Source organism: Protopterus annectens, chromosome 11.part0 (assembly GCF_019279795.1).
Source record: "Protopterus annectens isolate FY-2018-M chromosome 11.part0, PAN1.0, whole genome shotgun sequence".
In the NCBI taxonomy this organism is placed as follows: Eukaryota; Metazoa; Chordata; order Ceratodontiformes; family Protopteridae; genus Protopterus; species Protopterus annectens.
Genome location: NC_056745.1, coordinates 124,192,290 through 124,218,650, shown reverse-complemented (window position 1 = coordinate 124,218,650; position 26,361 = coordinate 124,192,290). Strand labels below are relative to the sequence as shown.

The window sequence follows — 26,361 nt, the reverse complement described above, 5'->3', positions numbered from 1 at the left end:
TCTTCTCTCCTCTAACTGCTGTTCTTTTTGAATTATTTATTTACCCCTTCTAAAATAAAGAGCAACTGCATAAAAATGCAACCTACAATATGTCTGAATCTACATCAGTAACATAATCAACAAATGCTGTTGTAGGACTATACCTGTTTGCATATAATTTCACTACAGAGTTCTTGTTCTACAAATTTAAGTACATACTGTATAAAAGTGCCACTTTCCATGCATAAATAAATAGTATCTATACTTAATTTCATTGTTAATGTTCAACTGCACTGTAATGTATTGGAGCTTTTGTCCCTGGGCCTCCACTGAAAATGAGACCTCAGCCCAGTTGGACTTTCCCAGTAAACAACAACTAAAACATACTGCACACATATCCATGGCTCAGTTAGCATACATGGAACAACTATCCCTGCTAGGAACACAACGCTGACTTCTGTAAAGGGTGTCTGCAAGTTTAGAATTTGCTTCTAATGCTCTGGTCAAAAGATAATCACAATGGTCACACATTCAATCAAGCTCCAAAAACAATCTCTACTTTTAGTTCTGTAATGCAGGGCAAATGCAATAAAGACAGCAGCTGAAAAACACAGAAAGCATTATGTTTGCAGATGCCTTATTTACCTTGTTATAGCAAAGTGGCAAATGAGTCGAAAATGTAAAATTCATAAGAAAAAAGTAGTCTGATTTAAAACTAGCTACTGTAGACCATAGGCAGTCACATCTTTAGAAACAATGGTCCTCATAGCTTATCAATTCCTTGCTGCTCAACAGTCTAGTTTGAACATAATACAGATCAGTTAATCCCAGTGACTACAGCCTACCTCACACTGCACTGTAAACAGACTTGACCAGAGTTACTGGCACTGGGTGGAATAGAACCTTAACTACATAAGCTCATCTGTAGTTTTCATCTGACTCTGAAGTTCTGTATTTCTATGTATTCTTCTCTTGTTTAACTGGAAATGCTGGGGCACAGTCTCCCAACATAAAATGCTTTGCTTGCTACTAAATACATGATGCTTGAAGCTCTGTCTCTGGCCAAGAGCCTAATGTGTGACATAATATACCAGGTAAAAACTTCTGTTCTAACTTTAATAAATGTTTATCCAATTCTAAGCCTACAAATTGTAATCACTCTTCCCATCAAGCAGCCATATACAGAGCATTAAGTTAGGCACACACAGAAATAACCATGCTGGTGACAAACAGCAGTATTGTGACTTTCATATATTCCAACTGCCACATTTTACAAGCTTTTCTGTGCAGTGTGGTCCACTCACACAAACACTCTACTTTTACCTACACCCCTACCACATCATATAAATAAAACAGTACTTCATTAAGTTACAACATTGCTGCAATGGGCACCTTTCTGCACAACTAGCAGAAATTGTTTACTTTCACGTAAAAATTAAGCTTCAAGCTGGGTGGGCAGATTATGTCAGTGGTACTGTAAGCAAAAATAAGTCTACTTAAATATTTTCATCAGCAACTGTTCAACTGTTTCCATTTCCAAGTGACGAGCGAAACAGAACTATTTCTGCGTGTGCATCCCTGCATGAGTGTGTTTATAATGTACATGTCTCTCTCTCTCTCTAGTATGCATGTATGTATGTGTGTGTGTGTGTGTGTGTGTGTGTGTGTGTGTGTGTGTGTGTGTGTGTGTGTGTGTGTGTATATATATATATATATATATATATATATATATATATATATATATATATATATATATATATATACACACACACACACACACACACACACACAATGGATCTAAAAAGCGTACACACCCCTGTTAAAATGCCTGGTTTTTGTGATATAAAAAAATTAGACCACAATAAATCATTTCAAAACTTTTCCAACCTTTAACACCTATAACATTTACAATTCAATTGAAAAACAAACAAACTTGTTAGGGGAAAATATAAAAAAATAAAAAACGTACGATAAGCTGGTTACAGAAGTGTGCACACCCTTAAACTAATGCTTTGTTGAAGCACCTTTTGCTTTAATTACAGCATTCAGTCTTCTTAGGTACACACCTGCCATCAATTAAAGAGACTCTGATTAACCCCAAACAAAGTTCAGCTGTCCTAGTAGGATTTTCCTGACATTTACTCAGTTCCCTGCTACAGCAAAAAGCCATGGTTCGCACAGAGCTTCAAAGCATCAAAGGGATCTCATTGTTGAAAGGTATCAGTCAGGAGAAGGGTACAAAAACATTTCCACAGCATTGGATATACCATGGAACACAGTGAAGACGGTCATCAAAAAGTGCAGAAAATATGGGACAACAGTGACGTTGCAAAGAACTGGAAATCCATCTAAAACTGATGAAAAGAGAAGAAGAAAAGTGTTCAGGGATGTTGTCAAAAGACCTACAGCAACACTGAAGGAGCTGCAGGAATTTCTGGCAAGTACTGGTTGTGTACTACATGTGACAACAATCTCCCATATTCTCCATATGTCTGGGCTATGGGGTATGGTTGCAAAATGGAAGCCTTTTCTTACACAGAAAAACAATCCAGGCCTGGCTAAAATTTACAAAACAATACATCATCTTCTTCTTTCGGCTTTTCCCGGTTAGGGGTCGCCACAGAGGATCACCTGTCAGCTCATGATTGGCAGTGGAGTTTTACAGTGTCTAGTTGCCAGCCCGGCGTGGCGCCCAACCTTCCACAGAAGGCACACACATGCACACACTCACACCTAGGACCAATTTAGAGTGGTCAATCCACCTACAGCATGTCTTTGGGATGTGGGAGGAAACCGGAGCACCAGGAGGAAACCCACACAACCACAGGGAGGACATGCAGACTCCACACAGAAGGCACCCCAGCAGAGGATCGAACCGGAGAACCTCTTGTTGTGAGGCGGCAATGCTAACCGCTGCACCACCGTGGCCGCCCTACAAAACAATATATCAAGTCTCCAAACAACATGTTGGAAAATGTGTTATGGTCTGAAGAGACCAAGGCTGAACATTTTGGCCACAACTCCAAAAGGTACATTTGGCGCAAAAAACAACACTTTGTATCACCAAAAGAACACCATCCCCACGGTGAAGCACAGTGGTGGCAGTATCATGCTTTGGGGTTGCTTTTCTTCAGCCAGAACTGGGACTTTAGTCAAAGTGGAGGGAATTATGAACAGTTCCAAATACCAGTCACTTCTGGCCCAAAACCTTCAGGCGTCTGCTAGAAAGCTGAAGATGACCATGGCCCTAAGCATACATCCAAATCAGCAAAACAATAGCTTCACCAGAAGAAAATTAAAGTTTTGGATTGGCCCATCCAGAATCCAGACCCAATTCCAATAGAAAATCTGTGGGGAGACCTGAAAAGGGCTGTGCACAACAGATGCCCTCGCAATCTGACAGATTTGGAGCACTTTTGCAAGGAAGAGTGGGCAAATATTGCCAAATCAAGATGTGCCATGCTGATAGACTCCTACCCAAAAATGAATGTTGCAATTAAATCAAAAGGTGCTTCAACAAAATATTAGTTTAAGGGTGTGCACACTTATGCAACCAGCGTATTGTATGTTTTTTATTTTTTTATATTTTTTCCCCTAACATATGTTTGTTTTTCAACTGAATTGTACATGTTACAAGTCACATTAAAGGTGGGAAAAGTTTTGAAATTATTTATTGTGGTCTCACTTTATTAGATCACAAAAACCTAGCATTTTAACAGGGGTGTGTAAACTTTTTATATCCACTGTGTGTATGTGTGTGTGTGTGTGTGTGTGTGTGTGTGTGTGTGTGTGTGTGTATGTGTGTGTGTGTGTGTATGTGTGTATGTATGTGTGTATGTGTGTATGTGTGTGTGTATGTGTATGTGTGTATGTGTATATATATATATATATATACACACATACAGAGAGAGAAATATTAAAGCTGCGTGATGACCATGGCTTATGTGACACCCTGACTTCATAAACAAAATGTGGAAAAGGGTGTGGATGATGATGAGACACAAAAACGTACAGAGTTGAAAAGTTGTAAATGAACCTTTCAGGTATGGCATTCGTAAAAAAGTCTGGATTCCTGTAAATGCAGTATGTATAATGAGACAAGACTAAAACTGGGTAAAAAATCAGTCTGCAGCTACGTACCTTCTACCTTCACAGGTTTGCACTTGGCCTTAATATGCACAGAAGACTGCCTGCAGTGCAAGTGTCCATGCTGAATAGCTACAACAACCTTTCCATCAAACTGGCTTTCTGGATGCTTTTTGAATTTTTAGTAGCTTCTTTTTAAATTTTTACCTTTTGTTTTGCTCTAAAGTGCTGCTGTTTTTTTCTCTCAATTACTGTACAACTATTTATTTTCATGTAATGATTTTCTTCTGGTATCCGTAACTAAGATTATGAATGATAAAGGTCAATAAAACATAACATAATAATTAAATAAACTAGTTATTCAGCTGCGTGTTAAGTCAGATTGGTTGGTACCACACATGAACGCAAACTGCTTCTGGATGAGCAGAATGTTCTACCTTTTTTACACATCATCATCTACTACTCCTAACTTGTCACTGGTTTCAATTACACTGAAAACCACTACTGCAGAAGACAGCATACACCAATGCTGCCAAATAAATGACAGCTAGGCTTCACTACAGAAAATTCAGTCCTGGGCGTCACTGCAAAAATGAAACCTGCAGTGTGATGTTTGAGTCGCAAGTAGGAGCAAACGTATGGGATTCAGACACTCCAGAAGCCAACTAATACTGGAATCCCAGCCCTTTGAATGAAATAATAAATCTACTAAATTCTGTTTCTATGGCATGTATTGTTTAAAAGATTGAGTAGTTTCAAACCAAATGTCAGCAAAACACTCCTCAAAGACTGTCTCAAACATTTTAAAATGCCCCAGAAACAAATCTAGTGATATTAAATGCTGAATTACATTTACAGTGATTAATGTGGCTGTTTTAACCTTCAGTTCACTCAAAGCGAGAGAGAGATAGAGGCCAATCCAAAGAAAGAATGACTACTTTGTTGGGCTGTATCATTGGAAATAATTCATTTAATTAAATAGGGTGAAAGGAGGCAAGGCCCTCCATGGTGTGGTAAAATAAATTTAATCTTTTCTGCTGTCAGTAACTGCATTGCACTGCCAACCAAATTAAATTTAATAAAATTAAACTTTAAAATTCTGTTTGTCGAGGTCATGCAAACATTATTCTAAGCATGTATTAACAAGCAAAATAAATAGTACCCAGTTTACTGACATTATTTTTTTTTAAACGGGTTTAGTTTTACAAGATAACTGAAAATTTTGCTGATGCAAAAGTAAGATTCCTAGGAAAAACCTGCAGTAATCCAGTAAGAGGCTATTACAACATTAAGGTGCGGCATGCAGTAGTCTGTTGACAGTCAACCACTTGAGGAAACGCTCAACAAAACATGCACAACACAGAGGCATGATGTGTAGAGACAACGAAATCCAACTATACTCTTTTACTAAGTTTTATTCCCTTTCCATCCACATTATTTTCATGCTACAGGCTAGCAATAATCAGATGACAGCAATGTAGCTGATGAAAAAGGAATCCCAAACATTTCTGAGTGGCTTTGTGTCACCGTCCATTACCCACCTAAATGTACAGTCTACAATTAAAAGCAACAGACTAGATACTGAATCAAGCTGTGCATATGCATACAACCTCCACATGCTAAACAGCATGGAAAGGGGTGACCTTCAATAGCTGGTAGTGTTAAAAAAATTCGCTTACACAACCAGGACACTTGCACAGACTAAACAAATGCAGCAACAATTTCTGACACACTAAAAGGAGCATTTTTTTGATAAGGTGGGTATTTGGATATGTAAATATGGGAAAGTACACTGTGAAAAATAAAAGGGCATTGGTACGTTCAGAACACCAACAGGACAAACACAAGAAATGCACTTTACTCGTACCTTGAACCATTTAAAGCCAAAGTGGCACGTGTCATGCATATTTTCATGAAATAGCTTCAAAGCAGCAGTGAGTAGCAGAATGAAGTCAGATGAAAAAAGAGAAGAGAAAAGCATGCAGTAAACAAGTGTTAGAAACACAACATTATGTTAATTAGTAAATACTATTAACATGAAATTACAATACCAGAACTATCACATTTTTCACAAGTTAAAAGATCTCCAGTAATGACAGGCAAAACCACTTCATTGCTTCCATGCATTTTCAGCAGGGTAGAACAGCTACTCACCCAAGCAACACTTCAAACATTCCACCTTAGGGTCTTGCTTACATTCATTTTCTTACTGATAAAGGCCACGATTTCAGAAACTAGACTGGTCAAAGAAATGCCCAAATGCGCCAAGTCTTACCCCTCATGAGATGCCTTCACCTAGCCCTGGCAGCAGTTAGGAAGTACCAAAATGTCAACGGCTACTAAAACCAGAATGACTTACAATCAGTAACCTCCGACTGCTAACAGCGAAACCATAAAGGACAGTGTCATGCTACAGAGGGATAAAGCCCTAACTATGGCCCAGGTGACACAGGTTCGATTACCAGCTCTGGCTTCTGAGGCATTGTCAGGCAGGGATGAGCATGCCTATACTAGAGAGGAAGATGCTCATCTTGAAGCTCCTTGAGGGGAGGTGTGGTCCATGAAGAGGGTTGTAGCCCTCACATGATTCCAGGATGGGCTTACAGGACGGGAATGAACAAGAAGGTAGGTCATAACATACCAAAAAAAAACTCCTCTCTGCAGAAGTACTTGCTGGTTAGACACTACCACCACCAGAATACTCTCAAGTTCCACTCTAGACTCAGTCCAAAAAAATAAAAAAACAAACAGATATGAACTTACCATTATGCTAGATCCTTTCATCCATATCCATCCGATATGATTGCTGGGTTCTTGAGCCATTTGTTGGATCTGAGACAGCAAAAGTAGTGCTCCAGTCCAAAACCCCTTTAAATTTTGTCTTCCTATAATGCACCAGCCAAATCAGAGTGTGATGACAGACTCCTTCCAGGAATTTTTGGATGCACTAAAAGGCTCTAGTTCATTTTTGAAATTTACATAGTTATGACACAGACAGGATTAATTACTTCAATATAACCATTTTAAGGATAGACACGAAAAAAAAAAAAATGTTTTCATTATTTATGCCAGAAACCATGAAAGAAACAACTGGAAATGTTTGCTGACAAACTTTGCAAAGTCATGCACCAAGACCCCATCAGCTGCTGGTCTTCAGTAACCTGCCAAACACAAGGGGTTTGAGTGCTGCCTGACCTGTTGTATGGAACACTTTCCCTCACAGGGCAGTGAACTGGAGCTCTTAAAAACACATTAAACACAAACCGTGTTTACATTTCTACACAATAAGAACAGGTAACCAAAGTATTACAATATCATGTGACATGGACTGACAAAATAGATAACGTTAGAAGACGCACATTAACTGCTGTTTCTTCTTTGGTCCTACTCTGTGATACATAGGTATGAAGCCCCAACTGTGATCCAAGATAAATGAGTTTAACTATTAGCCTCAACAGGGGAGGAAAGACAGGGTGTGGCACACTCATCTCTGTCTCAGGGGAGGGGGAGTTACATGCATGCCTGGGAAGCACGTAGGCATGCTATGATTTGGCCAATGGAGGCTACAGAAACTGTCTGCCATGGTTGTTGGGCAGGGCTACTTGCTGGTTTACATCCCTTTCAAAATGAATAACCACCCAGTACTAACATCCAGTGCATTTTCCACCTTCCCTAATGGCACAGAACATGCAAGGAGATTGCACAGACAAAAAAAAAAAACACACTCCAGATGGCCCTTCCTGGCCTCGTCCTGATTTTGGTAATGAGTGAACAAATGGGTCATTAGCAGAGAGGGTTATAATGATCAGTAGGCAGTACGGCAAAACTGTAAAAATAAATAAATAAAAGCTACTTCTTCTAAAACACTGCAGGCAAGTTAGTATTTTCCATTCTCAGGAAATGTTTTTTAGGGTTTTTGTTTACTGCTTGTAATAAAGCAGTGTAGTAACATTTTATGTATTACATTCATACTTACTAAGTTTCTAAATACTAGTGCATTGGCTTAGTATTGCTAAAAGAAAAGCCCCGACTGTGACCAGGATGATCTAAACTCAATTACTGCATCAGGATCTAGAGAAAATGAGCAGCCAAAGCTGTCAGTTATTCAAACCAGAAAGGTGGGATGACAGCCTTGTCCACTGGAAAGAATGGACACTTAGCAGAGAAGGACATCCCTGACAGACAGTGTCAGAACCAGGAATCAGTGCTCTTCAAGTAGAATATGCATTGTCCGTAAACAAGAATGTTAGAAGAAACTGCTCACTCACGTTGCTGCAAGGGTTGCTTAGGTATTTATACAAAAAATATCCCTTATGCACCCCAGCACAGATGCAACACCAAGAAATAGGAGTACACACTGCAATTTTCTGGCCTGGGCAAAATAGGGTTCAGCCTTACAGGGGTAAAACAAACCCTCATGCAGTGGAATGAAGGAACCTCTTCATACTGGTGGCAGTATAATGGAAGACATAATGCAGAGAAACAAGACAACCTGCATAACTGCTCAGATGATGAAGCCCTCTGGCTGGCTCTCAACCCTATTAATAAAGGAATGGATTAGAACAAAACTTATGGGAGAAGGGTGATAATGGCTGGAAGACAAACATGTACAGCAAAGGTATCTGAAATCTTAACAGAAACATTCTACTGCAGTCAGTAATTAAGAAAGGAAAATGTTAACCAAAGGTTCACTTAATTTTCTTTTCAAAAACTGGTGTAGTAAGTCAGTATGACAAATGCTGGATAAAAAAAATCTACAAATAAGGTATCATTACACAGACATACATTTTGAAAACTTTTTAATTCTTATTTCAAGTACTGACAATTGTAGTGAACAGCAGAGAGGATGGCTTATTCACTGACAAAACAAGAAGTGTATTACAAAAGTGATTCACTTTTAGACCACTAGATACAGGACCATTTGCTCCAAAAAGAAAAGTGCATAAGGGTTTATCCTTGCAGTATCCCACCATATTATCTGATGCATCAGAGTATGCAGATGTATACCAAGGTGAGAAATTTCCAATTACTGGCATCAGTAACAGATGCACCTAGGAACTGGGCAGATTTAATAATGTCAGTTATAACTGTCTCGCCTACTTCCCTCTACACAACTTTCACTTTCCAGGTTTCAACCATTTCTTTTTGAACCTTCAGGCCAAACAGCATATATCCACCCCCGTTTTCACTGGACAAAAGAATAATAAAGACCATGTCTGGAAATTGAGATTTTCCCTTGATCTTTTTCCTAACTATATGAAATGACTTTTCGCATTTAAGTCTGGTAGAAGCATAATCAAACAGCATTTGTCTGCTTGCAACTCCAACTTGACACTCCTGATCCCATTTCAAGAGAAGATTAAGGAGTGAAACAATGCTAAATTCGGGCTGTTCCATGACCATTGCACATGACATATATACCCAGTTCTCTTCATGAACATTACACTGTTAGCACATTCTGGTTTTCAGACACTATTCTAAATGAAACTTGAGTTTGAAAATGTACTCGTACTTGGAGGAAGATTTGGGGGAAATTTCCCTTTCCCAAGTAGCAGAATTTAATTATTAAAACACAGCACTCAATCTCTAAGTACAAGAATCTGGGACAAAGCCTAAAATGATATGGGGGCAGAGTGAGGGACAAAAACCTGAAATCAAGGACAGATTTTAAACATGCTAGAATAACAGCTTTTGTATTCACATGAATTGTCTGAAATATACAATGACCGAAACTCTTGATATTTATCATTATTTTGTGACTGTAATCTTCAGTAATTTGCCAGAAAACACTTTAAGAGGAACAGACCAAAAATGTGAAGCAAAATCAGGAACAGTTGAAGTTATGTGACAAAGGGTTATACGACAATATGCAAAGGTTTTGCCTACCACAAAGGCAGACACACACACATATGCAGACATGTGCATTAAGGCAGGAAGTGGTGTGTGTTAGATATTACTACACACACAAGAGTTGTGAGACATCAACTAAAAGGCTTCACATCAGGCAAATCATCACTATATCGGTATATATCATTAAAGTAACTGACATTCTCCTAAACTCTGCACATCAACACTGCTTGCTGAAAACTAAACATTCACTCACCACATGTACAAAATATAGAAGCATATACATCCCCAAAGACCCTAGCCCATCGAAAACAATCCTAAAACTCAAAACATTAGTGTAAATTAAAATAAAACAAATTAAAAAATGGACATGTCCAAGTCACTTCAATGTAAAGAAAGGAGAGAAAAAACGCACACTATGTAAACAAAAACTCCTATTGCAAAAGAACACTGCCATCTAAATCAACCTCCTATGACGAAGTGAATTAGAACAACATACTTTAAAATACAAGTACAAATAAAAAATGATTTTATCTAGTAAACTGGAATTTCCATGACCAGTAAACCAGACCTAGTTCTATTTATGTTAACTAAATAAATGATAAACCAAATAACATAGCTAAACCATAAAAATAACAAATCCTATCATAACTTTCACCTGCTATTAAAATACATCAACAGTAGGGAACAGGCTAGTCGGTGACACATGTAGCAGATTCGCCTTTGGTGCAGAAGGCTGTGGGTTCTATTGCCACAGCAGGTCAATCTATTACTAACACTGCAGTGCAGCACGGGGTTCTGTACTCGAGTGTTGTCCTTCGGATAAGATGTTAAACTGAGGCCCCCCATCTCCTTGAGTTGGTGGTAACTCAGGTGTATTTAAAAGAATTCATGGCACTTAGGTTCACTACTGATTAACAACTTATACACTACTTACATATTGTACATTATTTACACTTATTTACATTTTTCATCTGCCATACAACACAATCCTATATCTTACTTCCCCCCACTCTTTACCCACAGTCAAAAATGTATCTTTCAAAATTTCTGACAATGCCCGTTTACCACTGAATTTGATTTTGCTCAGTCTCTCATTCCATATTGTCCAAAAAGATAAGAGTTTTTATCCATCTCTTTTACCTTTTTGTGTTGCCATAATACTCGTATTCCAGCATATTTATATGCACATCTTAAACACTTTTGAAGCCTTTCAATATCTTATTTTCACATATATTTTTCCACAGCTCCTTTACTCTTGAAAAATTTAGAAAAAAAAAACATGCTCCGTTGTCTCAACCTACCCACAATAATTACACACACTTTCTTGTATTTTTATTAAGGCATGTTGGCTTTGACATGCCCTTTTCCTATTGTCAATCTCCACATTAAATCTTTTACACCATCCAAGTCTTATCTTAATTGCATTTCTTTCTTAATTTCCTAAACGCTTCCATGTGTACGTATAACAATGTTCATTCATTATATTAAAATACCAGTCTTTTCTGGTTTTCCTACTTTTTTATATTCAGTTTCCATAAAAATATTTTATTCTGATACTCTTTCATGTCTTCATTTACAAAATGTTTCTATCTTTTCCCAGAACATATTCTCTCCCAAAAATTCTTATATTTGTCTTTATTGTAAGATTTGTTAAGCTCTAATGTTTTTCTTCTAATCCTGCCAAACCTTTAAAAAGATTCAATGAAGCTGCATGAAGTGGGTTAATCAATCCCAGTCCTCCCTCTTTTTCTTTAACATACAGAATCCCTCTTCTAACTGGATTCAACCTAGATCCCCATATAAATGAAAATACAGTAGATAACTTTCAAGCTTGGACGGTATCATAAAAACATCTCGCAATTTTACCTAAAAGAATAGAATTTATTAAATATACTTCTTATACAACAGTTTATATGAGCTTCAAAATGTACAAACTTTTCAATTTCTGTACAATTTTCTCACATTGTTTTTTATTATACAATTTTGTCCCAAATCTTATTCCTAAGTTATCTATAACCTCCTCACTGAATTGAATCCCATCTATGCTATCTATTGACCCAGTGCCACTACTTTTGTCTATTAATACATAAACTAAACATTTTTAATTCCTTCTTCCATCCATTCCTTTTTCTTCATAACTAAAACCAAATCATCTGCATAAGTAAGAATTATTAGAATATACATTTCTCCTGTAATTTTTTTATCTTGATATTTTCAACCCTCTATTTATTTTACTATGTTCATAACTAATGTAAATAAAATGCTGTTTGGTGGACATCCCTACCTTATCCTACATTCTATTTTTATTTCTTCACGTGACCACCCATTTAGCATTACTCTCACATTATTCTCATATGCTGACAAATATTTTCTCACTTGCACTACAATCCTTTAATATATCCCACAAAACATTATACTGTATTCTAGCAATTGCTTTACTTATATCTTCTACACCTTTATTTATAACAAAGATCATCCATCACCCCTCTCAATAACCATAATAAATCTTGATATGATTTTCAGTAAAAAAGTAAAGGAAGTCAAGTAATTTATGGGCACTATTTCCTAATCTTTTCCCTATTATTTTCATAAATATCTTATAATCTTTATTATTCAACTTTATTGTTCTCCAATTTCTTACATCATTTTCTTCTCTTTTTATCCATATAAATGTCATAACCCCTCTACATATTTCTTTTTCTACCAATTCATTTAAAACTTCCACAAAATAAACTTTTTGCTATTCTTCCATATTATATTACAAGTAATACTCAATACCATCTATTCCCATGGCTTTTTCCACATCCAGTTAATTTTATATTATATTAATTTCTCCTACACTTATATTTTTTCCATATTCGTATTATCCACTTTACTTAATTTTTAACTTTCCATTTCTGCCTCACTTCCATATCCCTTTATAAAAGTATTCTCTATATACTTTCTTATTACTTAAAGCATTTTTCTTGCAAATTCACTCCCTCTTTCTCCATTATTCTTCAGTACTATTATTCTTCCATTTTCTCTTACAATCTTATTTAAATACGCCACCTCTTCTTTTTTCTCTTGTAAAAATATCTTTGCTTATATAAATTTTCTCCTGAATCATACATCATATTTTTAATAAACATTTATCTTTTCTATTACTTCTTTAAACAACTCCTGACTTAGTTGCTTATATTTTACTTTTTCTTTCCTCTTTCTCATTGCATGATATTCCAGAAAATTATATTTTTCTTTAAAACTTATCCACCAATTCATCCATTTTACACAAAATTCTCATATTCACATGGTCTTTCCATAATTGCTTAATCTCTTTTCTGTCTTCCTCATCCAAGTCTTCTCTATCAAGTCTCTTAATGCCTTTACCTAATCGTATACATCCTTCCTTTTCTTGCACTTCTAGCCCTATAACTAAATGATCCAAAAATCCTGTTTCTTTTATTCCTCCCTGTACTTTTAGAGTATCAGATATTACAAAATAATCAATTTCCTTTTTATCTCATTTCTTTTGCAAGTCCAATGTTTCGCATCCCGTACATATAATTTTCTACTTTTTATTATTTCATATCCATTCCCAACATCACCTCCTACTTTTCTTCTTTTTCTTAGATCACTGCTGAAATATTCCACTATTATTTCCATATTCACTCCTACATAGTTTAGAATTGTTTTAAACATGTTCTTTCTTTCATCATAACGTATGCATAAATTGCAATAATTCTATACATGTCTTTCTTGCATTTTATGTCTATCACTATTGTTCTCTCTAATTATATACCATGGTACAATCTAAACATTTTACTGTTTCACTGTACAACAGTGCAATACCTGGACATGTATTTTTTCCCATATTCCAAATAATGTTTCCACCCCATAATTTTTCCGTTTGTAATCTTTCTTCTTTTGTTAACATTCTCATGTCTTCTAGTTTGATTATATGCATATCAAGTGATGCACACCATTCTAAAACTCCTATTCTTCTTCTAATATTCGTATACTATTAACACATATCGCCAAGATTCTCAGACTTTTTAGTAAAATTTTACTACCTCCTTTCACATTACACTTCACCTTTTTATTTTCTTCCACAACTACACTCAAACTTTTTTCTCTTTCACACTTTTTCCTATAGAAATCATTTTAACTCTCACCACTCTCCAATTTACAACTTCATCTTCATTTGTTTCTTGTACTAGTTCTTCCACTTCATTATTTTCATGTTTTTCTTCTTTTTTCTTTATCAATCTGTTCTCCATACGTTTTTTATACCCCAATCTATACATTCATGTCCTTGCTCTTGTTCTTCAGCTTCTATATTTTCTTCACAATCCAGCAATGCATGTCCCATTTTCCCATCATTTACATATCACATCACACTTCTTAGCTTCATGCCCTGACTTCTCACAAACAAAACATTTTCTTCACAATTGCTAATCAAATGAATATCTTTGCCACAAAAAAAACATGTTTTTGGTTGTCCCCTGTAGTTAACACAGCCTCCGTTTCAATCTACATTTATCACACTTGAAATATGCATATTTTTTTTCATTTTACATTTTCAAAATCACTCCACAATTCCATCCCCCAGTCCATAATCCTCTATCTTCATAATTTTTTGTAATGTCCATCACTTCTCTGCACAGTCTTTAAATAATCCTTTAACACATCTTTCTCAAATTCAATATGAAATTGCACTGTGATGGTGAGCGGTACTGCCAACTATCCCAGGAGAAGTACAGCAGTAGATGTGTAACATATGCCAGCAAATCTAGCTGGAATTTAGTAAAGAATTATAAAAAGAAATTACATGTATTACTGCGACTGTTTAAATGAATAATGGTTTAACAGAGGCTACTTGAAAAGAAGAGGTTAATCTCAATCCACCTAACTTTGAAAATAGTTGGAAATTAAATTACCTGGCCTAGGCCATGAAGATTGTATCTTACAGTTCTCAATGCAGCCTGAGACAAAAAGTCTGTATTAGGAAGCTTTCTGCTTTGTCTTTGGGGTGAACTAATTGCTACTCTGGAAGAGTGGAGGTTTGAAATTGTTTAATGACTTCCAGGAGCTGCATCAGAAGGCTCTGTGTCTGTGTATTATTGACACATACGTGCTAAAGCCTGACAGCATCTAGCCAAGGGGGATAGCATGGGAACCAAAAGTCAGATGACCAGGTGTGTGTGATGCCATTCTGTAATGGATCACTAAAAATGATATTTTAATACTAATCGAGACGTAAGTCTCATTGCAGTCTGTTTTTGTAACCTGACCAAGAAGGATCACTCACCTACTTTGTCTTGCCGTGCTCTAATAAGTAACCAGGGAATAATAATTCTTTACATCAGTCAGAAAAATATAGTGAGATTAGTTAATTATTGTTTTTTCTGTAAATGTGTGAACCTGTCCACCTGTGTTATTTTTAATATTTCCTGTGACTGGAACTCTGGTGTTTACTGTAAGTAGACATTTAGTATTTTCATGTTATTTTATTACTTATTAAATATACTGAAACTTTTCATTGTGGCTGGTGCTTTAGAATATTTTAACCTTTGAGAGCACTTATATTTATTCAGGGACACTTCGGCCACTCCTGAAAGCCTTGTTGTTTGGTCAACATTACCATTTATATTAATTTCACTCAGTATAATTGGGTACTCTTGCAACAGCCTTATAGTAGCTTGCTTTGAAGTGTCTGGTGGCAGTATAACTACCTTATAGTATGGGCAGAAGTGGGCATAGCTAGCAAATCTGAGCTATAGCTGTGCCAGTGGCAAGTCTTACTGGGGACCTGGAGGGAGACAGCAAAATTGAGACACCAGACTGTGTGTGTGTTCCCTGTGTGCTCTTAAGGGAACTTGTGCTTGGTGCATTTGGAAATAGTGTGCGTCTATTTTTCCTCCAAGGGAATGTCCCTCTCTAGTGTCAGTGGTGAGGATTCAGGCTCCTTGATTACTGGCCCAGAGTGTTGATGTCACATGCACAATAATCCATTTTTTGTCTCTTTATTAAATGTTTGTACACATTACAAATTCCAAAGATTGCAATCTTTCTTATTTTCAAATTTCTCCAAAAATTCTTCCATGTACTGCCCTGTCTCAAACAAGATGTCACAATATGTCTATTTATATGCGTAAAAGCTCTTACCTTTTTTGGTGAAACACCAAAAGTTGCAATCACTGTGTCCCAAATCTCATACTTTTTGAGCTCTTTCTTCTCTGCTATTCAACCTTACCAAGAATTTTCTTACTATCCTCAATCTTTTCTTCTGCTCCCTTTCCTCCTTCCTTTACCTTCTAAGTATACAATTTCTTCTTTGTTTTTATCTTGTTTACCTCTTCCTCTTGTATCTTATCCACCCCATGAAGCTGCCATCTCATTCTCCGGTTCACATTGGCTTAACTTATCTTTTAAGTAGACATCCTGCAACCCTCCTGATTGGAGGGTTGTAATAATACATCCTTGCTGTACTTCACTGCCTCCTGAAACAAGCACTTTGAATCTTGTGAAGATCAGACAACCTTCTTTTCCTTTGCCTCTTTCACTTCTCCACAGATATAAATGACTACTCCACTCCTTCCGCTATACTTTCATCAAACAGCCTCTCTCATAAAGGCTCTGCTAGCTCCATGCGTACTCTCTCCTCTTGCTCTGTTCCAACTTCCACTTTGCAGACACTCGCCATACTCCTTCCTGGTTCTCCAAGCCACCTACATGCCCAGAACAGAAGCAAGAAGCTCTGAGCACCACCAACAATACAATCCCTGTAAGCTATGTGTAGGGGAAGTTCCTCAAAGACCTGTACAAATTTCTTCTAGTAGTATAAATACCACCTCGGATCTCCCCTAAAAAGAGTCTGCTCGCCTAGTGGGATTAACATGGGCAACAAAGAATAAAAAAAATAAAAAAACAAAAAAAAAAAGAAGACTTGTTAAAACTTAGTAGTTAGTTTATTTAAGAAAGGATGGGCTATAGTGTACAGCCCCTTCTAAAATACGCAAGTGTTGCATGATTCGAAAGGGAGTAGTTTCAAAAAGTCATGCTACTCTATAGCATTGCTCTTGATGGGGGGGGGGGGGGGGGAATGAACTGATACTACAAAAAGAAAAATCAGAATTAAGCACTAGATTATAGACCGGCCGAATATTTCTAAAACATTTCCTTCATAAAAACCTGTAAAATATACTTAAAGCTCTATAGAGTAGAAGTTTAATGGAGCATGCTAAATCAGTGGGAAGCACTAATATAAAAAGTCAGAAAGGAATAAACTGAATATGTGGGGATCAGTTTTGTACACATGATAAATCATACACTGTAGTAACAATGACTCAGTTTGTCACTCATGGCATCAGCACTCATTATGAAACTTATTCTTTAAACGTACAATTCACAACACTTCACCTACTACACACCATTCCCATGTATTCCACATTCACATTGATGTGCACATGGATTTGTTTGCAGGTAATATGAGCAGTACACACTGGTTATATATGGCAGTACAATTGCATAAAAACTTTAATCTTCGATAGCAGTGTTTTCTGTAACTCGATAGTTTGGTATAAACATTTTGTAGAGGACATTTTTTTGTTATGGAATGACACCGAGGAACGTTTGCATGGGTTCTTGAGATATATAAATACTTTGAATACCTTTCTTAGGTTTACACATAACTTATTCCCTGACTAATTTTGAGTTCCTAGATGTAAGAGTGGCTAGAGATGACATCTGTTCGGTTTCAACAACGTTATATAGGAAACCAATAAGGAAGAACAATCTCCTACACAACAAGAGCATGCAGCCGAAACACACTAAACGGAATGTACTGAAAGGGCAGATTTACCGCATTATGCGTTTATATAACCACAATGAACAATTGAGAGCTGCCTTGGGTACATTGAAACAAGAATTATAGACAGAGGCTATAAAGAGCATGACATCCATTTTGAGATCAGAGAAGCATGGAAACATAGGCAAGATAGGCGTGCACCTTACTACACCAAGAGAGACATTGAGCCTCAATCAAATAATAGCGGAACACTAGTTCCCCTTGAGCCACATATGAGAGATGACATAGTTAGAATGCCTCTTACTTCCTCCAGTAATACTCAAGTGGTTTGTGACGTCATCAAGAATAATTGGGATATTTTATCCACCATAAGTGAATTAGACGGATTGATAGGTGATACACCTCAATTTTCCTTCCGAAATAATAAATCCTTGAAAAGACACTTATGATGTTATAAGACTAATGACACCCAGGGAACTATTACATCTGATAGACTAGGGACATACAGCTGCAGGAGGTGCACAGACTGTACCTATATTCACAGAGGCACAGTCTTTGTACACCCCACGTTAGGTTTTCACATTAGTTGCAACTTCTGTGCTGATTGTACAATGAAGAATGTTTATTTTTGTTATTGCACAGAATGTTACTCTTTTTATACAGGTAAAACTAATCGTTTATTTAAGGAAAGGGTCTTAGAACATCTCAGAGATGTAAGAAATTGTAAAGAGAGCAATGCCTTAGCCATGCATGTTAAAAAGGAAGGTGTCAGTCATACGTTTAAGTTTCTAGTTTTAGAGATTGTTAAGATGAGTACGAGGGGAGGTGATGCTAGAAATAAAATGGAGAAGGCTGAGCAGAGGTGGATACTGCTGCTTAATGCTGACAGACCTCATGGTTTGAATAGCAGGATGTCTCTTAAAACCACCCTCAAATCAAGGAGTTTGAAACATTGAATTTATAATATTTTAAATATAAATTTATATATAAACATTTTTGTTATTCTTTATAAGTATAAAGCATGCGCCTATTAATTTCTGACTTGTAGTTTGGTCATATATATGTGTGTGTATATATATTTCCTAGATGTATATATGTGTATAGATATATATTTTTACCAGCATTTTCACAAATATGTACTTACCCTTTTAAGTTTTTCAAGTGTTAATTAGTAGCTCAGTGATTGGACAGTTTGTATTGCATCACAAATATAAAATGGGTATGTTTGATTTTATATGTAGTCTGATGAAGCAACTGTTATTGGTTGTGAAAGCGCTTACTTCTCTGCTATCGAAGATTAAAGTTTTTATGCAATTGTACTGCCATGTATAACCAGTGTGTTTTTACGTTCACATATCCTGCTTCATCGTGGTTATTTCATCTGGAGTTTGGTTCTTTGCCTTTTCAATATGAGCAGTACATCTAGCTGCTGAATGGATAAGGTAGAGTAGAAGTCGAGCTACTTTTTGTCAAAAGACCTACTGGTCTGACATCTAAACGGAAGCATTACAAGAGAGCATCTGAATAAGACAGTTACACAATTAGATAGGTACATTATGTCAGCTTTGCAAGAGAAAAATGGATTACGGCCTTTACTAGAAGCATAAAAAGTAAATGGCTTTCATGTAGCACAGCAGACTACATTTGTATCTAGTTTGCAGGCAATACAAAGTGTTTGCATGGCCTCCTAGTTTCATAGGTAGGTACTAAGCTATTGGCCCTAGGCCCTAAGTAAGCCTAGCCGACAAGGTTCCCTGGCTTAAGCCACCCAAGAAAGTTAATTTCCTGTGCCCCTGTTGAGCAGAGGCAGAGAAGAGATCCCAGGGGTGTACTTCCTATTTCCCATCCATTCATCAAGATTTTTCTTGAAGAGTGCTGAGGAAGTTTGCTTGACATAGATGGGTAGCTCGTTCCAGAGTATAGGAAGTCTCTGGGACAGGAATCTATCCCTCTAGCATGTCCTGTTTATTGTGGTGACAAGGTTTAGGTCCCTAGAGCGTGTAGCTCAGAGGGATTGGGATTTCTTTAGGTTTAGCATGTCCAACAGCTCTGGGTTTAACATAGCTTTATATGTTAGGCAGAGATCTCCTCAGAGTAGGCGATATGCTACAAAGTAAAGTTGGTGTTTTTTAAGACTGTCAGTGTAGGGCATCTGTTTGAGGCCAGTAATCCTCTTTGTGAGGTACTTCTGTGACCTTTCCAGCTGCTAAAGATGTCTTGTGAGGTACATTCCAAAAGGGACATTGTACTCTACAATGGGTCTAATGAGTGCCGAGTAGAGGGGAACAATGACCTCTTTTTTCCTGGATGAGAACCCTTTTGTGATGTGGTGTGCCAAATTGAAGGATTTCCTGACTACTGTGGTGATGTGATTATCAAAGGAGAGACTACTGTCCACCTGGGTCCCAAGGTCTCTTATCACACACATATTCAGCATTAAGTAGACTGTCATTTATGTGGTAGTTCATGGGTACAGAGTTTTTACCAAAGGTAGAAGTTTAATGGAGCAAGTTAAATCAGTGGGAACCACTTTTTGGCATTGAGCTTGAGACCGTGCCTCTGACACCAGGCATCTGTCTCAGTGAGGCCATTCTGTAGGATGTCCACATCATTTGGGAACTCGACTATGGCTCCTAGTTTACAGTCATCGCAAACTTCATTAGCCAGAGGCCTTCTGCGTTAGCCTGTAATTCAGAGAAGTAGATACCAAACAGGAGAGGTCCCAGGACTGAACCCTGTGGTACTTCCACATGTCACTGGTATGAAGTCAGATTTGGAGTCTGCAACTTTTACAGTGTGGGTTCTGTCAGTGAGCCAGTTGGCAACCCATCTTGTGACATAGGGATTTATACCTAGTTTAGTGAGTTTAGCTATAATTCCAGAATGGGGGATGGTGTCGAAAGCCTTGGCGAGGTCAAGATAGGCTGTGTGAACCACCTTACCCTCATCTATGGCTTTGGTGACTACCTCAAAGAAGTCGATCAGGTTCAGAAGGCATGATTTGACTTTCACAAATCCGAACTGGGTGGGGTCCAGAGTTCGGAAAATACCAATGTCTTTATGAGTTCCATGAGGATACGTTCCATGGCCTTGCAGACCAGGCTCATCAGGCTAATAGGCGATAGTTCCCAGGATCAGTGGTGGCTCTCCCTTTGTGCAGTGGGATAACTGCTGCTGTGTGCCATTCAGAGGGCACAAAGCCTAACGTGAGACTATGACTGAACATAGTGCTTAGCTGGGGAGCCAGTTCGTTCTGAAGTTCGTGTAAAATGCAGCCTGGGATGTTGTCCAGTCCCATGGATGCTGTGTTTTTGGTTTTAGAGTGTGCAGCTTTTACCTGCATAGATATGATTACAGGGACTCTGCATTCTTCCTGTATAGATATGGGCCCTTTAGGGGGGGGGGGGTAAAGTTAGCACTGAACCTATCTGCCAAGATGTTGGTAATATCAGTTGGTTCTGTAATTTTCGTGCCTTTGTGCTGTAACTCAGAGCAGATCTGGGTGCTGCCATTGAGATTCTTGACATAGCTATAGAATGCTTTATGGTTGTCCTTAGAATCAGTGGTGATTTTGTTTTCGTAGCTAGCTTTGGAGGATCTTATAAGGGATCTCAGCTTCTTACTGAGGCTGACCAGGGAGCTCCTCCACTCATGGGATTTTACTCTTTTGCAACAGTTTCTTCCTTCTGTTGTACAGTTTGTTTATGGGAAGGGACCACCAGATTGGCTTCCTTTTTTTGGAAGATAGCTTCTTGGTTCTGTTTGGGACAGCACGATCCATGCACTTGTTTAAGTGCTTATAGAGTGCATTTGTGTAGGATTCAGCAGTCGTAACTGTATTGTCCATCTGCATGGGTGTCATGACGTTTGACACTTCTGTCTTAAGAAGCACGAAGTTGGCTTTAGAGAAATTTTTTACCATGGTTTCCTTAATGGTGGGTGGGGACGGGATGTGGATATCTAGGGTGATTAGCTTATGGTCGGATCTGACCAACGAGGAGTTGATTTCAGGTGTGGAACACCGGTCACTCATGTTGGTAATGACTAGGTCTAGGATATTGTTGCCCCTGGTGGGGGTGTGGATAAGTTGATCCAGGGCATTGGAATTTACGAAATCCAGAAAGCATTGAGCGAAGGAGTTGGTACACGAGTAGTTTTCACAGTTAATGGTGGGGTAGTTGAAATCGCCCATTATTAGGGTGTTTGGTTGAACCCTAATATTTTCCAGTATATCAATAAAAAACGAGTGGAAATCCTGGGGCATGGTGTGGGATCTGTAGCAAACAAGCTAAAATTTGGATTGCAGTTTTGCCCAGAGTTAGTTGCACTTGGATAACCTCACACACATTATGCTGTGCAACTAGCCTGGAGGTGTGGATATCCTTAATGAATATGGACACACCTCCACCTTTGGTGTTCTGGGTCCAGGTTAGATGGCTGAACAGTGTGGTATGAGTTATAGCCAGGTAATGCAGGGGTGCTCTCTACAGCCTTGAACCAGGTCTCAGTCACTGCACAAATATCAATGTTCTCCATTTTAAGGAGTGCCTCGAGTGAGTGCATTTTGAGATTTAGACTTCTAGCATTTAGTAGCATTACCCTCATTTTTTGCTTGCCTGTTCCTGTTATGGTGGTGAATTTGTCATTTCAACCTTGCCAAAAAAAGGCACTATAGGGGCGGCAAGACCCTTAGCCAGTATCCGGAATCCCAGGGGCGACAGGTGCAGGCCATCTCTGGCAAAGCATCGTGGTCTGTCGGACATGTCGCTCCAGGCAGACAGATACTGGATCCCCTTAGAATGACACCAGAAGCTTAGCCAATTGTTGAAGTCAATCATTTTGTCCTTGTACTGTGGTATCATTCTGGGCGATGGCAGGATGCTACTCAGGACTAGGGTCATACCTGCCTGGGCTACAAGATCGGACAGCTCTTCCATGTCTGTTTTCATGTAGTCCAGGGAGGAAGCTTCCAGGTACAAAATCAGCAACTAGACATACAGCGTACAAAAAATTAATGGAAAGATAAACCAGATAGCCATTCTCCTAAGACAGAAGAGAAATGATTAGGAACAGTCTGAAAAAAAATAGATTAAGAGAGAAAGAGAGATGTTTTTTTCTGACTGGAGCTTACAGGCACCATTTTAGCCAGATGGAAAGATGTGCAACTAAGTATAAACAGACCTTCTTTCCCTACAGAACAGCAATGTTTGTGTGTGTGTCAATAACATTTAAAAGTCTTGGTTCTGGGCAAAGAAAATCATCTGGGTGTTGGGAATTCTCAGCGGTAGTAGCCAACAGGTCCAGTTTTTGGGTGTCAAAGAAATCAGACCAACAGTATCTTGTGTAGGACTCCCATACCTCCACCTAAGTGATACAGTGTCAGAGGTTGCCTTATGGTCCAACAAGAAAACATTCTGGACCTGCATCCTAAACTTAAGACCCTAAAAAGTGCATCATTATGGAAGATCATCAAGCAAATCTACAAGGAAAATGAAGTTTGCTGTGCAGACACGTATCAGAAATGGACACAAATCAGCTGGGCAAAGAATATTTGCAAATCCTGTCTAAAATAGTGGTGTAAAATCTCACCATGACAGCAATTAATCAACTACAATGGTAGGAGAAAAGAGGAAAGACTTTAGCCCCTTATTATAATGGGCTGTACTACAGATGATAAAAGCACATGATCATAACATGGCCCTCAGAAAGCAACCGCTTGGAAATCTGCAGCGAGTGTCATCTTGTACATGGCTTTCTCAGTCTGCAATACTTACTTAGCAAGGACAGCACCTATGATCTGCATCTACACACACAAATGCATTAAACATATCTCAGGCTACTATGGAAAATGTTTTCAGAAATGTGAGACCTGTTTTTCAGCGCTGTTCCTGGCTGCTTCTTCCTGTGCGAGCACCATCTCTCGCTCTGCTGTTATCTGCACGCTCTCTCTTAATGCTTCCTCCAGTTCCTCAATGCGGTCATCCTTTTGCCGTAATAAGTCCTGCAAAACAGCACATAGTAATGAGAATCAATTAATTTAAATGAGTAAGGACTTATTTGCCCTGCTACAACTGTAAAGTTAATTTACACTACTCAAAGAAAAAAAAATGATTATCTGTCTGTTTGCATGTAGCACTAGTTTGCATGCAGTTCTAGTTTTCACACCTGAAATTTTTTTTTCTGGTAGTTTCATAAATATAGTTATCTTAAAGCAAGACATGTCTTGCCCAGTCAAATCACTGAACTACAAGAACTTGCAGTGCTTAAAAACAATTAAACGCATACATGAATAATGACAAATAATGTACAGGCTTTGATGATACTTGTAAAAATTCAAAGCACATCTTTATTAAATTTCAACATTTTAATCAGTGGCACGGATTTACATACATTAATAGAAAACAATTCAAGGTTGTATTTCCCACTATTTTCATGCAGTACTGAGGTGGTGGTACTGCGGTAGCGTTGTCGCCTCACAGTACGACGTTGTCCTGTTCGATTCTCAGCTAGAGCATCTTCTGTGTGGAGACATGTGTGAATGGGCGTACCTTTGTTGAAGGTTGTGTGTCAGAGCTGGCAACTCGGCACATAAAAATCTACTGCCAATCATTAGCGGACCGGAGTTCCGCTGTGGCAACCCCTAACCGGGAAAAAAGCCAAAAGACACAACAACATATCTGTTTTTTTTTAACAGCTACCATTCACTCCAACATTACATACATCTCTAAATTCCTGCCTTTCCTTAAACTCCACTCCTCCTTAACATTATTCTGCATGTATTGTTCCCACAAATTCTAATTATTTTAATGTAGTTTGCTCCTTTCCTTTTTCTACAGATCCCACCTCCAGTTTTTTTTTTATCACCTTTACTTCAATTACAGTTGCTTAAGATTCTGATTTCCATTTTCTATTAATTGTTTAATTGGCTGCTACTAACATTAAACATAAGGCCTTACTACACTTAGCCAATTCAGATCCTGTTTGCTGGCTTAAAGGAATGATTCCCTTAGTTGCAGCCATTTGATCCCCAAACATTTCTGACAAAGTACTCTGTAGGGAATTTTTAAAATATGACAGCTAATTACATTCCCAAAGAAAGTGTTCCTAATTACTTCCTCTCTCCTTCCACTCATAACTCCAGCATTTACTATCTACCAGAGGAAAAATTAGTCTTCTCTTTTTGGTATTTTAATGCATTTAACAATATTTGATCAGATTTGATGGAAACTCACTGTGTGTTCAAAGTGTCAGTTTCTAAACTTGCTAAGCACATAGATATTTGTGTTCAATGTGTTACTGTTTTTGTGTGCAAAGCTGAATGTACACTCACGTTTTGCACTTGCAACCCTTTTTGCATTGTGTGGCAGCATCAATAAATGAAGAATGCAAAGGGCAGCAAAACTGTAGCAACAACTAATGGAAGCACGAAGCACCAACCTGGCTTGGTGCAACAGTACCAGCTTAATAAAAGTCTTGGGTGTCATAACAGCAACATAGTACAAATGATTTGGCTCAGATAACACCACAACAGCTTATTACAGTGAGGAGACAAATTATCAGTCTTACAAAGGGGAGCTGTTTCTTGGTCTAACATGAAATACCTTGTTATACAGTCAACATTTCAAACAGGCACCCTATTGCACAGTCGTCATTCAAAATGCTGAATGCCAACAAGCCAAAAAAAAAAAAAAAAAGCCTGAAAATGCAGGAAAAGAACAAATGTCAAAAATTGCTCTTCTCCTTTAAACTTCTTTTTGCGGGGTTCGATCATTCAACCAGTCTTCATGTTTTGAGACTCACTCTACCTGTTTCCGACATTTCAAGTGGTTATCTTTCATACCACAATGCTTTATTAATATGACCAATGTTCCGCTAGTCACACAAAAATGCATACTTCTGAAAAATTCTAGACTTCACTTGAGTTTAGTTCCTCATGGATTAAAGACAAATAACATTTTGTTTTAGGACCCATTCAATGATACCAAGACATTTCACAACTCCATTTTATACTCCAGTGTCAATCACCACGTAGGAGCTCTATTCAATAGCATCACAAACTGTTAACGCCCGAGTTCATCTGCCAGTCTCAAATAAGAATGTGCTTACTGTTTTAACATAACACCACTGTTCCATCAATGATGGAGTCTTTGATCGGCCGTGGTATAAGGTATCTGAAACATTTGACTGGAACCTCATTCTTGTGTTGTGCTTGTCTCCATCAGCTTTCAGTATTTGACCATCTTTAATGCATTCATTCTCTTGTGCATTTATGTATTTTATTTTGTTAACTGGGTATAGAACGAAAAGCCGAAGGAAGAACAACTGGGTATAGAACCCCCTTTTCAGCAGGGGCCCAGGGAGAAAAGGTCCACTCATACATTAAAAAGCAAGATACAATATCAATTAACACTGGTAAATTAATGCAATCTTTGACAGTGCAGAATCAAAAAATACACAGTAGCATGCATATTCAACTGGTTGACATTACATAAAAGCTTATCATATAAGCAGATTTACTCTAGCATGACACATTCACAATAGTAATCATAATATTATACTGAAATGGAATATATTATATACAAGCATTTGTAATGGAAAAGCAGTACACATGAATATGCATGAGTAGACATATAGAGATATCTGTAACAAACACATGC

General features: G+C 37.9%; 1 protein-coding gene across 1 annotated transcript in view; it reads right to left on the bottom strand.

The window, feature by feature from the left end:
- The window catches only part of ERC1 (ELKS/RAB6-interacting/CAST family member 1), a 3,640,161-nt gene that overhangs the window by 1,719,301 nt on the left and 1,894,499 nt on the right, over positions 1-26,361 (bottom strand). Inside the window, exon 19 of the mRNA XM_044087500.1 lies at positions 23,574-23,705. Within this exon, the coding sequence (XP_043943435.1) occupies positions 23,574-23,705 (132 nt within the window). The remainder of the gene's footprint in view (positions 1-23,573; positions 23,706-26,361) is intronic.